Here is a 15,011-nt window from a genome sequence, read left to right as displayed (position 1 = left end):
CATCACACCCAGATCAACTCATGAAATATAAGGACAAAGAAAACCAAAGGAAACTGACATTTACTCCTTTGTTCTATAGTTACACCCATGATTAGGAGTCGTCCCATTGAACCTTATATTTGCAAAAGTTAGGACTTTGTTTTTGTTCTTTCTTTTTATATTTGGTAAAGAAGGAGCTTGAATGACCTGGGCATCTCCAAAAGCTGAAAGAACAGTATAGATCAAAGGATCAAACCAAAACTACCATATTAGTCTGATGATACTTTATCTTCCCCACTCATGATACATAAAGTCATGAAAATTTACCACCAAATCATTTAGAAGTGAGAGGCATCTCCAAAAGCTGAAAGAACAGTATAGATCAAAGGATCAAACCAAAACTACCATATTAGTCTGATGATACTTTATCTTCCCCACTCATGATACATAAAGTCATGAAAATTTACCACCAAATCATTTAGAAGTGAGAGAGCTGCAAGGGATGCAAAATAGTCTTTTAGCTCTGTGAACACAACTCCCAACCCAATTTCGGCTCAAGGTAAGAGTGTAGGTCCTTGACAAAGCCAAGTTCTTGGATGAAATTTGTGCTATATGATGATAGATTTCTTTTCTCTTCTTTTTTTTTTTTTTTTCACAAAATGAATAATGTTCCAAATGTTAATACAGCCACCTGGCTTGTGAGGTCAGATGGTTAGATCCTCTTATGAACATTTTTTTTTGGGAAATGATATTAGCACAAACATGTTTTAATAATTGCACAAACGCAGCTTATCTTTTCTTTTTCTAATTGGCTTGTGACTTGTGAGAGCTTTTTGAAACTGTAATAATCTTTGACAACTCTTTAAATAATAAAAGACAAGATGGGCTAGTGCAATTATTAAAACGTGGTCGTGCTGATATCATTTCCCCATTTTTTTTTGGATATTTGCACCACAATGTTTTGTTTTGTCAATGAGACAAACTCACCTAGTCTTTTCCTTTTTTAATTGGATGGCGATGGAGAGAGCTTTTTGGGAATTGAAATGGTTTATAAGTCCTATCAAAGGGAAACGGAAGGTCCAGATTAGTGCATTGTTTGGCTAAATGGGGTGTTCATAGAGGCCTTTTGTGTGGGCAACCTCAGCCCCCTCCTTGTATGCTTCTTAATATTAATATAATATTTGGTGTTATTTTTTGGGGCTACAAGAGATGATCTAATGCAAGATTTGTCAAATGGACGGTTTGGATCAATCAAAAGTGGGACCCACTATGTCGTTGTGGGTGCACCCGACTTCTCATCTGGGAGATTATTTCCCCCTGTTTGCTTTTTTCTTGAAAATGACTTCATCTTCAAAAGGAAACAGAAAGGGGGTTGATGCAGTCATTTTTTAGGAAATGCAAAGGGGTGTGGAAATAATTCTAAGAGGAATGCAAGAGTGAAGGGAGCCTTTGCAAAAATGAGATTAAAGGACTATACTTCCTTCTAGGTCCCTCATACAGTGTGACCCACGAATCTTCCATAGAATAATTTTTCATCGATGCCAAACATGGTCTTAGACTTCACCATTTCTATACTCATCGAGAATGTACCTAATTGTGTATGCTTTGGGATTTTTAAGTTTTCTTTCCTTCAGGCTAGATTGCTGGCCGAGCCAGGCTAAGCACCCATGCATTTATTGTTAAAGCAATTGCCAAAGTGCACCCAAAAACACAGAAAGACATCCAAGAGAGCATAAATTTCAGTATAGGGTATTGGAGCAGCTTAATAAGTGACTCAAGCTTGATTTAGGTTAGGAGCTAAAATTGATTTGGGTCACATAACAAGCTTCACAAGCAACAATCAAAACTTCTTCACAGGCATAATACTGCTTAGAGTTTTTGTAGAGGTTTTAGACAGATAGTGAAAAAGACAATCCTGCAGTATAAGAGGTCCCATTCTCATGAAAACCTCCACATTAAGTCAACCCATGCAACAATATTACTACTTTTACACCTCAAAAGAAAAAAGAAAGAAAGAACAAATGATGATAATTCTAAACATCTGGACAAGAGATTACTACCGAATTGCAATTTGGGTTGGTTTATATCCGTTGTTTGATACGCCTCCCATTGACATCGCAACCATCAAGTGATTCATTCGTGTGCCGAGAAATGATGATGGAATTCTTCGCGACCTTTGCCACATATTCCAAAAGCTCTGTCAAGACAGATGGGCAACTCATCTTCAAATATTCGAACCCATCGGTCTGCATCACCGCTGTAGCAGTAATCCAACAGTAAAACCATTAGTTATTTTCTTATCTGATGCTACTTAAAGTATAAATTCTAAATTGAAGTTGCATTCAGAAGCTTTGATCACAAGAAAATGAAGAAATGACAACCAAATTACCTCTCAGATTTTCAAACGAGGCAACGAATTTGAGACACATGGCTTTTAGCTGAAAACAGTGGTGTTGTTCCGCCAATGCTAAAGTGGTGGCCACTGTGTTTATGGCAACTTCCTCACAAAGCTTGGCTTCACAGAGCAGCCTAAGTCTCTCCAATGCATACCGATCTGCTGCCGCAAGTAAATGCTGTGCCATCAATGTGGAAGCCCATTTTGTACTTAAACCGGTAAGCTCGTGCACGTCAGGTAGGGCATCCCAGTATATGAAATGAAGCATGGCCTGTAAAATGTAAACCAGGAATGTATCACATCAGACATTCAAATATTGCCAAGAAAATTCAAATAGGAGATCAAATCAACAATCCAGGTCTCAGAAAATTGGTGGAAACTGTTTATAGAGACAACCAAAGATGTCAATCTACTCTTCTATGGCAGCAGGACTTATATTGTGGAAACTGTGAGAGGGAAATGGCCTTTTATATGCTTCCCAAATACATGGAAAAGACCTAACTACTACTTATGACAAAAGACAATTTAGGACATAAGAGAACTAAACAAGTGTAAACATAAAATTAAACCACCAAAAGGGCTGAAAGCTGAGAAAACTAGACCATTGACATGTTTTGGCACATCATCTTTAAACAGAATCAGTCTTTCATTACAATCTACACCACAATTTACCAAACAAAACTGCCATTTCTTCTATCCATCAGTACTCTCCTACTATACCAAACCAATCATAATGCATGGTAACTGATGTCTCCAAACCCAAAGCCTTACATTCATTGCAGTCGGCAAAATATTGCAACAGAAATTGATAGAAGTCTATAAATAGTTCTTAAAATGAGAGCAAACAGGTAAACCAAAGACAAAGAGAAAAAACTCAAACCTCAATAAAATATCAAAAATTTTCTCCCATCTCTAACAGAATTTCACACATGCATATCTATATGCATTCCGACATACATACATATATTTTTTATGTATACATGAGTAAAGATAGGGAAACGATATATTCCTATACCCTCGTTCAATAATGGCACTACACCCACTCTCAACTTGTAGATGGGCCAACCCACGACGATCGACTGAACAACTTCTCAATACGACTCGATTCTTTTGCATAGTCCGGGGGCCGGCCGCAGCAGAGCAGCGGGGCATAGCGGCGCCCTCGCCAGGGGGCCAACGCTCATGGCGGAGGACCGAGGAACTCGATGCCTCGGCTGCTAATTGGTCTTCGGCATAAAGATCAACGAAGTGATGGAAAGCCAACCTGCCCTGACTCTAATAGGCTTACTAATAGGGGGAGCAAGAAAGAGGAGATCGGAGTCAAAGCTGTTGAGTAATTCATCCCCCTACAGGGTCCTCAGTCCTGTAATAGCTACTTATTACGTTTCCTCAGTTTTAGCTAAGAAGCTGATCGAACAGATCCGCAATGAGAGGGATTGGGTACTTGTTCTTGATCGTTACCTTGTTGAGGGCTCTATCGTCGATGCAAAGTCGAAGACTCCCATCAGCAAGCAGCTTTCAGTCGGCAGCGGTAGACTTTGAATTTACCCAGAGCGGGAATAAGCGGTAGTGAAAGGTAAGCAACCAGTTGTAGCGGTAAAGGGGAGCTTGAACGAAGTTTCTCTTGGAGTCTTTCATTTAAATGGATAGAAACCATATGTAGAAAGGGACTTTTGGATTTTGATAAACTTATGTTATTGATAATAAATCACTAGCAAGCCAGTCTGCCACACTATTGGTGGATCATCTAATGTGTTTGAATATAATAGATGACCATAGGACTATGAATCTCCGAAAGAAGGGGCGGGGAGGGGAGGAGGATTGGCAGTGCCTTCATTGTCGCTACCATAATTTTGGATGGCGGATTAGATGTAGAAGGTGTCCGCAAGCTAGATTGAATCTCCTCCCTTCACCCCGCACATCTTGGGTAGGGGAGGGAAGACCCATAGGGAGAACTAAGCATGATCAAGATAATAGATCAGGAGCATGGATTTGCTCTCCCTGTCAATATCTTAACTTTAGATGGCGGGATGATTGTCGCTGGTGTCACAGGACCAGATCCCCCTCAAAATGGGTTCCTCGTGCTAGCTCATCATCTAGGTTAGAATCCAATGGTGGTGAAGATGATCTTTGGCTGATTCGGGTAAAATTTATCGCCACAAAAGTTCAAGGGTTCCACTTTTATCTATCTCGGGCGGGAAAGTGGATATGCGTAGGGGGAAAAAACCATAATGAGACCTTGCAGGAGCTCTGGAAATGGGCACAAGTGTCATAGGAAATCGCATCTTTACATTGTCCTTCTATGTTGGCGAAGAATGAAGTTCTTTTTATGTTTGAATCAGAATCACAAGCATTATAGATCCTCGCAAAGGGATTTGCGGCCTTGGATAACCAGTTGCTTTCTCTCTCACCATGGAAAAAGAAATTTATTCAAGGAGAGAAAGCCCTTTGGGTTCACTTTTATGGCACCTCATTGCACGCATGGGGTGTTTCAACGGTGGAGGCGTTAGGGGGCCTTTTTGGTAAGGTTGTAGAAACCAAGATGGAGGGCAACCACCAGAATTGTATGAGTTACGTCTCGGCCAAGATTCTAGCCCCCCGCTGGCTTTCCGTAATTCCTGCGTTAAACTCAAAATTTTAGACTAGACCCTTACCATTGGGGTTGATCTTTCGAAGGAAAATTCTGATTCCGTTATCCCTGGATCGGGTCCTCCTTGCCGGCGGATCGATCTCCAGCGGGTAAAAGGCCTTTGCCTGTCGAGTCGTTGGGCCCTATATGGAATTCAAATTCAAATCCTTATGTTGGGATGCCTAAAAATGTGCCGTTGGTTTGCCTCGAAAAAGGTGTGATGGGACCTGAAGAGAGGATTTGCCTAAATACCCTGCCTTAGGTGGAAAACTTCTTCGCTGGTTGGACCTTTCACTAATACCAATACGTTTTGTCTTCACCCTAGAGCCAGGAAGAGTTTTGACTATCATGCCCCTGGCGGTTCTCACAATGGCCTAAATCCCCTAGCCAGGGGGTCAAGATCACAAGGAAATTTCCTTATGAATATTTTGGGGAGTATCTTGATTTCAAAACCAGAAGAATCAAGGAAGATAAACAGCAGATTGTTGAAGCTCCTAAAATTTTATTCCAAGTTTGGTAGGATAGGCCCCATCTATAGCTAACTCAGTAGCCGTGGATCCTGAGGTTGAAGGAGATTATAGTGATTAAAGCGTTTATGGATGTATTGATTATCTTATCTCCTCGGTAGCTGGGAAGTTGTCTTTTCAGTTTTACAACGCTTTCTTCTAGGAGCGGAGGCTTCAAGGTCTTGGGTTTGGTATTAAAAGGTACGCCCAACCTCATTTTTTAAGAGACGTTGAAGCCTAAAGATAGATTTCTTCTTCTTGGCTACCATTAACAAAGGAGGAATGGCAGCCCCTGATGATCCAGGAGAATTATCTTGCTCAGGAAGACAGCTATTCTCTCTTTACGCGTTCTGGAAGCTTCTCAGGCTAGAGCCTCAACCCGGACCGTTCACTGGGTATAGGCTCTGTGGGATTACTCTGTTAAAAGTCAACCATTTTCTGATTATCCAGGCACTCTCCCTATAGGTTTTTTGGGTTTGGAAAAAGGGTTGTGTGGAGGCAAAAATGGGACGAGACTAAGGCGGTGGGTATCCGGCTGGTGGAACAAAAGTCTACAACCAACGAATCTCAGGAATTCCTGAATATGATTGCGGAGGTTTCTCTCCTTTTCTTGCCAGTCCCAGATCCAGCATAGCATGGAGGGGTTCCTTCGGTTTTGACGACTTGACCAGAACTACAAACTGAATGATATCTAGATAGTGATGACAAGTCTGTTTTGATGAATGCCTTGTCTCCTCCCTGCTTTTGAAAAGATGAGCAAGGGACCTCAAGAAATAAAGGGTAGTGGATGAAGAATTCGAAAGGAAAGCGAAATAGTTGCTCGACAAGGTGGCAGTGTATGGTAGTATAGACCTCACTGTAATAGTTGACCCTGAAGATTTTTTGGTTTGTTACGGGCTTAGGAGCATGCTCCTAGCCACCCTATTTGATTCTATGTAATGCAAGTAGGGACCCCTGGTCCCCAATGTAATTTTCATAGTATCAATGAAATTGTCAATTTAAAAAAAAAAAAAAAAAAAAACTAGCTTTAAAAAGGAGTAAGGATACAATTTCCCTGTATATATATATATATATACATATATATGTGTGTGTGTGTGTGCGCGCGCGTGTGGAGAAATTATATGATGTAAGGCCTTACAACAATAAGGCCCTTGTACTGTGGAAGTACCACCCTTGATATTTGATCCAACAGCAGCTTCTCAAAAGTGAGCTGCAGTTGGATCAAATATCAAGGGTGGTACCTCTACCGTATGATTGTAAGGCCTTACACCATATAAAAACTCGTATGTATGTATGTATGTATGTATGTATGTATGTGTGTGTGTGTGTGTGTGCCTATATGTGTGCGTGTGTGTGTGTGTTCCTAATCACCTAAGAACTTTGTTGGTAAAGGTCAAGAGCTTCTAGCCAAAGGTGTAGGTTTTGATTATTTGTTGGAAAGTTAGGAAAATGATGAATAAGATGTCTAGTTGACAAGCAACAGAAAAACTATAGAGAGTTTCGTCCATCAGTCCAATCTAATCCCAACCATCGATGATCTTGAAAATAGTAGTCATTTCTTCCCCTGTTGCTCTAATGCTTTTATTAATAGTGCAGTGTTTCAAAACACAAATGCAGGTCAAAACACGGCCAAAGCAAAACCTAGTCGACTTGGACCGCGTCCTTGACACGTCAAGTACTCGATTGACACGGCTTAGTACTCGTTGAGGTGTCATAAATTGGGAGAGTCAAAGGAGTTTTAATTGACTTAGTAGAACAAAAAGCGGACTCGGACAAGAACGAGGCCAAGGCAAAAGGTAGTCGACTCGAGGGGGTTTTGAAACAATGGATAGTGGAGGTCTTTAGTTCGCAGTCCAAAGGTCATCGACTTGTACTTTAGCCTCAACATTCTAACTAATAACATCAGTCTGTGTGCTAGGGACAAGACGGAGGGGTCTTCCATCCATACACTGGATTTGGTGTTCTTGGTGATAGTTCCACAGCTGGTTTGTCTTGAGAGGTCGAAAGGATGGATGGAGGTCGAGGGGGATGATAGTGGCATCCCTTGAAGTGTGGGAGTTGAGTCTGGTACCACATTCCGTACCCTGACATTTCCATCTAGGGCCCCAATCAACTCCATGTCAATGGAAGATTCTGACACAGCCCTTAGCCCAATATAAAAGTGGAGTTGTAACCTTCATCATCATTCGGCCTCTTTGATGAGTTCATTAAAAGGCCCTTGCATTCCTGCTAGGAAGAGCAGAATAATAACAAATGAGATAAGATGAGAAAATAAAAAAGAACAAAAATAAAAGGGCAAGCTAAACCATAGTTGCCGGGGTGTGGGAAGCAAAATAGGGAAGAGAAGGCTCTTAGGAAGGCAGGAAGCGTGAAGGGTTGGGGATTTGCGATAGGGAAGCATGAAGGGAATTGACGACGAAGTGTCAAGGGAAGTGTGAAATAATTGAACAAATGACAAAATTTAAAAACAAGTAAATTCAAGTTTGTCACCAACATAAGCAATTTGAATCCAACCATCATAAATTACATACAAATCCATGAACACAATTAGTGTCTTCAGAGGTTCAGATGTTTTGAGCAAGAATCAAACGAGAGATCACCAATAATCAAACAATAAACTAATGATTTAAAGTCAATTTGTATTTAAAGCATACTTCTGGTATGAATGGTGCTGCCATCTTTATACAATGAGAGATCTATTTTGGGATGAATGATCCTTCCATCTTCTTAGAATGAGAGATATATTTCCCACTCTCAATTTCTTTTTTTTGAATGGCCCCTCCATTGTTCCAAGGACAAAAGGTAAAAATCACAATTCTGTGATTGACACACTACCAGAGCAATAGACTTTATCTGAACAGAACAGCTTATATCTTATTCCACACCCATGTGAACCAAAGAGGAAAAAAATTAAGTCCAACTTGAATAGTAGGAACCTCTCCACAACATTTCTTCAATAATTCTATCATTGGCATAGCCGCCTCCGATGAAACACATTGTTGCTCTTTTCCTTCCGGATTAGTAACAAACAGCAGAGTAGTAGAAATAGGCAAGACAAGGTTCGAATCAATTATGGCATTCATGATTTTCGTGAAAAGCCAAGACATGGGAACACGATGAGAGGATTTTGTACTCTCTGGGATGGGGGGCTTCTAATTCCTAGGACAACATAAGTCCAACTATTTCCTACATCTCAAATGGCATGCAAAACCGACAACGAAAAGAAACCTTGCAGCAAGAACACGCTTGCAGTTACCCATGTCTTTGATGATTTTGATATAAATTGAATTATTATATTAATTAGGCCAAAAAATATAGAAAATTGGGGAAAAGAACCTTCCCAAATTGGGGAAATGCGCTTCCCGTGCGTTTAAAAAACGCACTATCCAAATTGGGGTAACTCGCTTACCCAATTTTTGGGAAGCAAGGCATTTTCCGCTTCCGAAACACGTTTCCTCAGAAGCGCACTTCCCACCTTCCGGAGGCATTTCCAATAACTTTTTTTGTGAATAATAGCCAAAAATATTATTAAAAAAAGACTGAGATGGTCAAAGTACAAAATTACAAGAAGAAAATGCTAGGACCACGCAATTACATCAACTCATGGAGGAAGGGAAGCAAATAATGCTAGAGATTCTTTACAATCTCCATCCCTCGCTAGACTATCTGTTACCGAATTAGCGGATCTTCTCACGTGTTGAAAAGCGATAGGAGATGAGCCAATCTTCTAGCATGGCTCCTTGTCACTTTGACCTAAACAAACCCACTCTTCCTTGATGAGGTGATCAACAAGTCTAGAGCCTCGTCATGCACACCACCAATATATGACAAGTTGTTGTTATAAGCAAGGTTTGAAATTTCGGTTTCGTCCTCAGTCAAAAATGAAATTTCGGTGGCAATTTCCATTTCGGTGAAAATCTTATAATTTCGGCCGAAATTTTTAATTTTTGGTTTTCGGTTTTAAATTTAGGTCCAGGCTGATATCCGAAATTTAAAACCATGGTTATAAGTGGCCAACAAAGGAGACTCATTTGTTGGCTTGGTTTTTTGCTCTCTTTAGTTTCTTTTGTTTTAGTTCACTAACTAAAATAGCTGATTTATAACTGATATATGGTCGAATAAATGTTAAATTTACGTGTTTGTTCCCACGAATTTTCAATTTTTTCCCCTTTTAATTATAGCCCCGCAAAAAAGTTTGCGCTGATATTGATCCTCAGCAACTAAAGTAGTCAAAAGCAAACAGGAGAAAAGAAATGTCACACAGAACAAGACAAGACCATGTAGGGCAAAGCTCTATGTTCAATTAATGGTAAGCACAACTGTTTTAGCTATATCACAAAAACTACACGGATGTCATTAGAGAGAGACAAAGACAGAACAGAAGTACAGCTTGACATACAGACATGCGGGTCTCTAGAACAAAACCACAGCCGGAAGAAGTTTCCAGCACTCGTAAAGGTGAATTAATAGAAATAAGCCATATTAAAAGAAGCCCTGAATCTCAGACAATTATCACTCACCCTATTGATCCCAGCCAATTTTGAATTACTTGATGCGTCAAAGTGGTTGATATGTAACATTCAATAACATTAATATATTTTCTACACAAAGCAGGCATAATTGTGGGAAGCACATAATTCCAAGTACTAATTTTAGTGCATATATATACAGGATCCCAACAAGAAACCCAAAGCAAAATATGATATGAAAGAACAGATTTGAAATTTTCAAGCGAATTGACAGAATCTGAAAATCCAATTATAAATAGGCTGGAAGGCATTGAACAACCTTAAAAACCGGAGCCTCCATGTCTTCAACCTTTACGCACTCCGTGTTTCGATCCTTCATTGGGCCAAAAAGTTGTGCCCTGAACACAGGTGAGCGAGCAGCAAGTACCAACTTGTGCGCAGAAAAGATTTCCCCATCAACTTCAAAATTTACATCAGTGCCCTTCCCATCTTCCAAAAGCTGCCCAAAATGCTCACCAATGTCAGAAGGTGGCACTGGTATGGTGTAAATCTTGGGTCCTTCAGTATGTGACATAACAACACCAACACTACAATGAACGGAAAGGCAATCATCTTTAAGGTAGTCGGATGACTCCAGAGCAGTTCTTTTGAAAAACCGTTTATAGCCCCTGCGCAATTCAACACTTATTATGTTGCTAACCTTCATCATGCATCATTTTTTATGTTAGTTGCAATTTGAGGAAGCTAAAAGAAATCCACAATAGAAAGCATTATAAATGAGGAAATGCGACGGAAAAGAGAAGAATTAGCATAACACACTTGAAGAACATAACCATTTAGGCCATATAATCTGAATTCATATTTCATAATGGCACTTCTCTTTATTTTAAGCATTGTTCTCCTCAGGGACCTTCTCGGTCTCTGTTATTAATGAAATTTATTTGCCATTCAAAAAAATAATAATAGTGCTTCATTTTCTTTTTCTTTTTTGAAATGATGATGGCACTTCTATTGTTAGAACTAATCATGTAAGAACTAAGAAATGCACCAGAAATGCATGTAGCTACTACAATCAGAAGACAAATGAATTCAAATTGTTTCATATTTTATTATTATGTACATCTTTTTAATGTAATTCCATGATTGAACTTGAGTGATCTGCAGGTTTACTAGAGAGATCATATTTTTATTCACTGCTGGTTTACTGGAGAGATAACATTTTTATTCACTGCAGGTTTATTTACTAGAGAGATCACATTTTTATTCACTGCAGGTTTACTAGAGAGATCGCATTTTTATTCACTGCAGGTTTACTAGATAACCCGGGTCCAGCTGGGATATGAGGGTTTTTTTTTTTTTTTTGAAAAGAAGCTGGGAAATGAGGTCTTCTGAGAGATGAACAGGGGCTGACTAGATGGGCTTTCTCTGGACCCATGGGGATCACAGATTCAAATGAGGCCGAATTGAGAGCTGTTTTATAAGGTATAATAATCATCGAGGAGAGGGCTTTAAGCAGGTTGATTGTGGAGGTACTCGCTTAACGTAATCAGATGGATAGAGGGTAGACATCCCCATCCATGGAGATTTGCTGATATGATAGATGAGGTTCAGGACCGAGTGGCTGACTTTCATGTGCACTCTAAGCATGTGAATAGATCGGCGAATAGTGACGCTGGCAGATTGGGGCACGCGGGTGTTAGTAGAGAAGCTTTGGAGATATTTGATTTCCTTGCTCCCTAAGGGCCCTTGTATTTTAGTTTCTCTTCACTTTTGTATTTTCTACTTGTTTTCCTCTTTCCTACCATCTCCGTAAAGTTCCTTTGTATTTCTTCTCGCTTATTAATATATACTCCTACCATTAAAAAAACAAAAACTTGAGCTTGTGCCCTCAGTGGTGATGCAATTGGAGGCCAAGATACTAACTAGGAATTTCTAATTTCCTACATCCAAGAACGTTAGTGATGCTTTCCGCCACCCTACCTGCCACCCCCATTGCTACAGTTTAGCAAAATTAACTCGTTGACCCCAAACTACTTCGTAGACCGAAGGAATGCTTTCAAGTCTTCTCAGTTGCTCCAAGTAGGCTTCACAAAATAGCAAAGTATATCTACAAGCCGCAGATGCCTAAAACTCTGAGTTCTCTGCCTTAATACCATGAAGAAGCCCACTGCTTTTGTAGCTTCCTCCATCATTTTGCTTAACTAAAGTGAACAGAAAAGGTGACTTCATATGAATTTTTTGACATTGGGGGCAGAGACCTTGGAATAGGTTAAGAGCATTTACCAGTCATGTATTGCGTGTTTGAACATTTCCAATGAGCTAGGCTACCAATGCTTTTGACAATGTAGACTTTTAATTAGTGTAGCCTCTCAAAAAAATACTATCAAAACATATATTTTGATATAAAAAAAACAATTACCATCAATATGGACAAACAACAAAGAACCCAATATATCTCCTATTAAAAAAAAGAACCCAGTATATCTTTTCTATTTGAAAGTAAATTACATTGATATTCATTGTCAACTTGGAGATATTGGTGTATCTAGGGATTCAAAGAGATTTAGACCATAGAGAGGTTTGCCACTTAACACAGAAAAGGACACTAGAAAGAACACTATGGCTATAGAATTACCCACAAATATGGAAAACAAAACCACAGGAGCATTATAACACCAGGGGAAAGCATTGTCACATTGCTATCAGTAGCCAGATGATGAATCAATGATCCCCACAGACTCGTCCATCTCACTGAGCATTTGAGACCTTGATTGCTAGACCCTTATATGGATACATTTTCAGAAGAAAAGAGAAACAAGTCTCATTGTTCATTTTATAACATGTAGATTCTCATAATTCTCACAATCAATGATGAGCCCAAGGATTTTTTTCCCAATAATCAAAATCTTGCATCACAGTATGTGGGTGCCAGCTAGACATTAAGCACCGAAAGCAAACTACTTCCTTAGATGATTCAATTCCAAGATTTCCAAGAGATCTTTGACCTTCCTTTCACAAACTTCCAATCATTAATCTCTCCAAATCAAGTAAATATTTTACTCAAAACTGAAAAACGTTACGCCCTTAGAAATAATATAAAAGGCCAAGCTCAAGACTGAAAAACATTACGCCCTTAGAAATAATCTAAAAGGCCAGGCTCAAGACAATAAAACTGATTGCTTCAATACAATTTCACATCATATGAAGCAAGGACACATCCAAATTAAATTGACAACTAGTGATGACCTCACAAATGATCAAATGACAGCCTCACCCTCGACACACAATCTCAAAACACCAAAATCACAAAAGGTATTCCAAAATAACAATTCAACCCCGCAAACACAACCACCGTGAAAATGGATAAAAGAAAGAGGGACAGACTCTGAAACCACAATACCTAAAAACAAAACCAATCAAACTGCGCAAGAACAGACATTGACGATGGAATCTCTAAAAATAAAAATAAAAATAAAAAGTGAAAGCCCACAAAATTCCCAAAAATAAACGTATGCAATCAAAACCCACAAACCAGAACGGCAGGACAATCAAAACAAACAAGAGAGAGAGAGAGAGAGAGAGAGAGAGAGAGAGAGAGAGAGAGAGAGAGAGAGAGAGAGAGAGCTTATAATCGAATGACTGCCCCATCTTCTACACATATAATCTCAAAACACCAAAAGCTCAAAAGGAATCCCAAAATAACGATTCAACCCTGAAAACACGACCATCATCCAAATGGATAAAAGAAAGAGGGGCAGACTCTGAAATCGCAATGTCTAACAATAAACCAATCAAACTGCGCAATAACAAACATTGGAAAACCCAACATCTCTATCGAATCTCTAAAAAAAATTAAAAAAAAAACGAAATCCCAAAAAATTCCCAAAATCCCAAATATATACATATGCAATCAAAACCCACAAACAGGAACAGCAGGACAATCAAAACAAACAATCAATAGAGAGATAAAAAAAACCCCAAAACTAAAAATTACCACATGCTCCCGCGGTATTTGAGCGTATAAGGCCCACTTTCAAGGGTCCTTCCAAAATGGCTATGAACCTTATGCCTCTCCTTTCCACTCTGATCCAAAAGGGTCAGCTCAAAAAGAGCCCTCACATCTGTTCCTTCACTTGCAAGCGCAATGAAGAGAGAGACATACGTCCCTTTGTCTTCTAAGCTCTTACCATCAGGGTAAAAATAAATCGCCCAAGCGTATCCCCCAACCATAAAAGTATCAGATGCAATGTATTTCCCAATACCTAACCCTTTTGATAGAGAATATCCTGTGATCTTAAACTGGTGAGACCCATTAACGGTCTGTGTGATAGATGAAGATGAAGAAGATGAGGATTTTGAGGTTTCCCTGCAAACACTTCCCACGCCCATCTCACAAAAAATGGTTTCTTGAATTGAATTAGGTTGATTTTGATTTTAATACGTTTGGTTTTCTAGGATTTTCAGTAGGAAACGAAATAAATTGTAATCTAGGGTTTTGGAAATGGGTTTGTGTGGAATTAGGAAATTAGGGTTTTCGAAGAGTTTCTTTTCAGAGGAATTTGAATTGGGTAATGAGTTGTTTGGAATTCTGACTTATTAAGGTTCTAGTTTGTAGGGTTGATTTTGATTTTGTGTTTGATATCTAGGGTTTGTGTGGAATTGGGATCTTAGGGTTTTTGAAGAGTTTCTTTTCGGAGGGATTCGAATTGGGTAATGAGTTGTGTTCGAATTTGTGACTTATTAGGGTTCTAAATTGTGCGGTTTTTAGGGTGTGAGATTTGAATTGGAAAGGGTTGGTTTATAAGGTAAGGAAATCTAGGGTTTTGGTTTGTGGGTTTGGGAGTTTAGGCAATGAGATTCAGGGTTTGGATTTGATAGATGTGATCTTGTGGGGTGAAGTTTGATGGAAAGATGGCAATTTGTGGAAGTGGGTATGTTGAATGAGGTTTTGAATGCATTATATAGAGAGAAGGTTAGGCAAGATTGCTGTTTTTATTGATTTGAATGAATTGAGAAGAGAAGAAAGATGAAAA

At 39.3% G+C, this 15,011-nt stretch overlaps 1 protein-coding gene across 1 annotated transcript; it reads right to left on the bottom strand.

Moving 5' to 3' along the window:
- Window positions 1–1,805: 1,805 nt before the first annotated feature.
- Window positions 1,806–15,002, bottom strand: LOC143852506 (BTB/POZ and MATH domain-containing protein 2-like). The gene is made up of 4 exons (XM_077361897.1): window positions 13,973–15,002; window positions 10,298–10,646; window positions 2,369–2,645; window positions 1,806–2,236 (listed from the first exon to the last, which is right to left on the bottom strand). The coding sequence occupies exons 1-4, from the start codon at window positions 14,365–14,367 to the stop codon at window positions 2,061–2,063; spliced, it is 1,197 nt and encodes a 398-aa protein (XP_077218012.1). The 5' UTR covers window positions 14,368–15,002; the 3' UTR covers window positions 1,806–2,060.
- Window positions 15,003–15,011: the final 9 nt, after the last annotated feature.

This window comes from Tasmannia lanceolata, unplaced genomic scaffold, assembly GCF_043159265.1.
Source record: "Tasmannia lanceolata isolate RefF3 unplaced genomic scaffold, GAP_Taslan_0.1 ptg000019l, whole genome shotgun sequence".
Classification (NCBI taxonomy): domain Eukaryota; kingdom Viridiplantae; phylum Streptophyta; class Magnoliopsida; order Canellales; family Winteraceae; genus Tasmannia; species Tasmannia lanceolata.
This window is presented reverse-complemented; position numbering and strand designations above follow the sequence as displayed.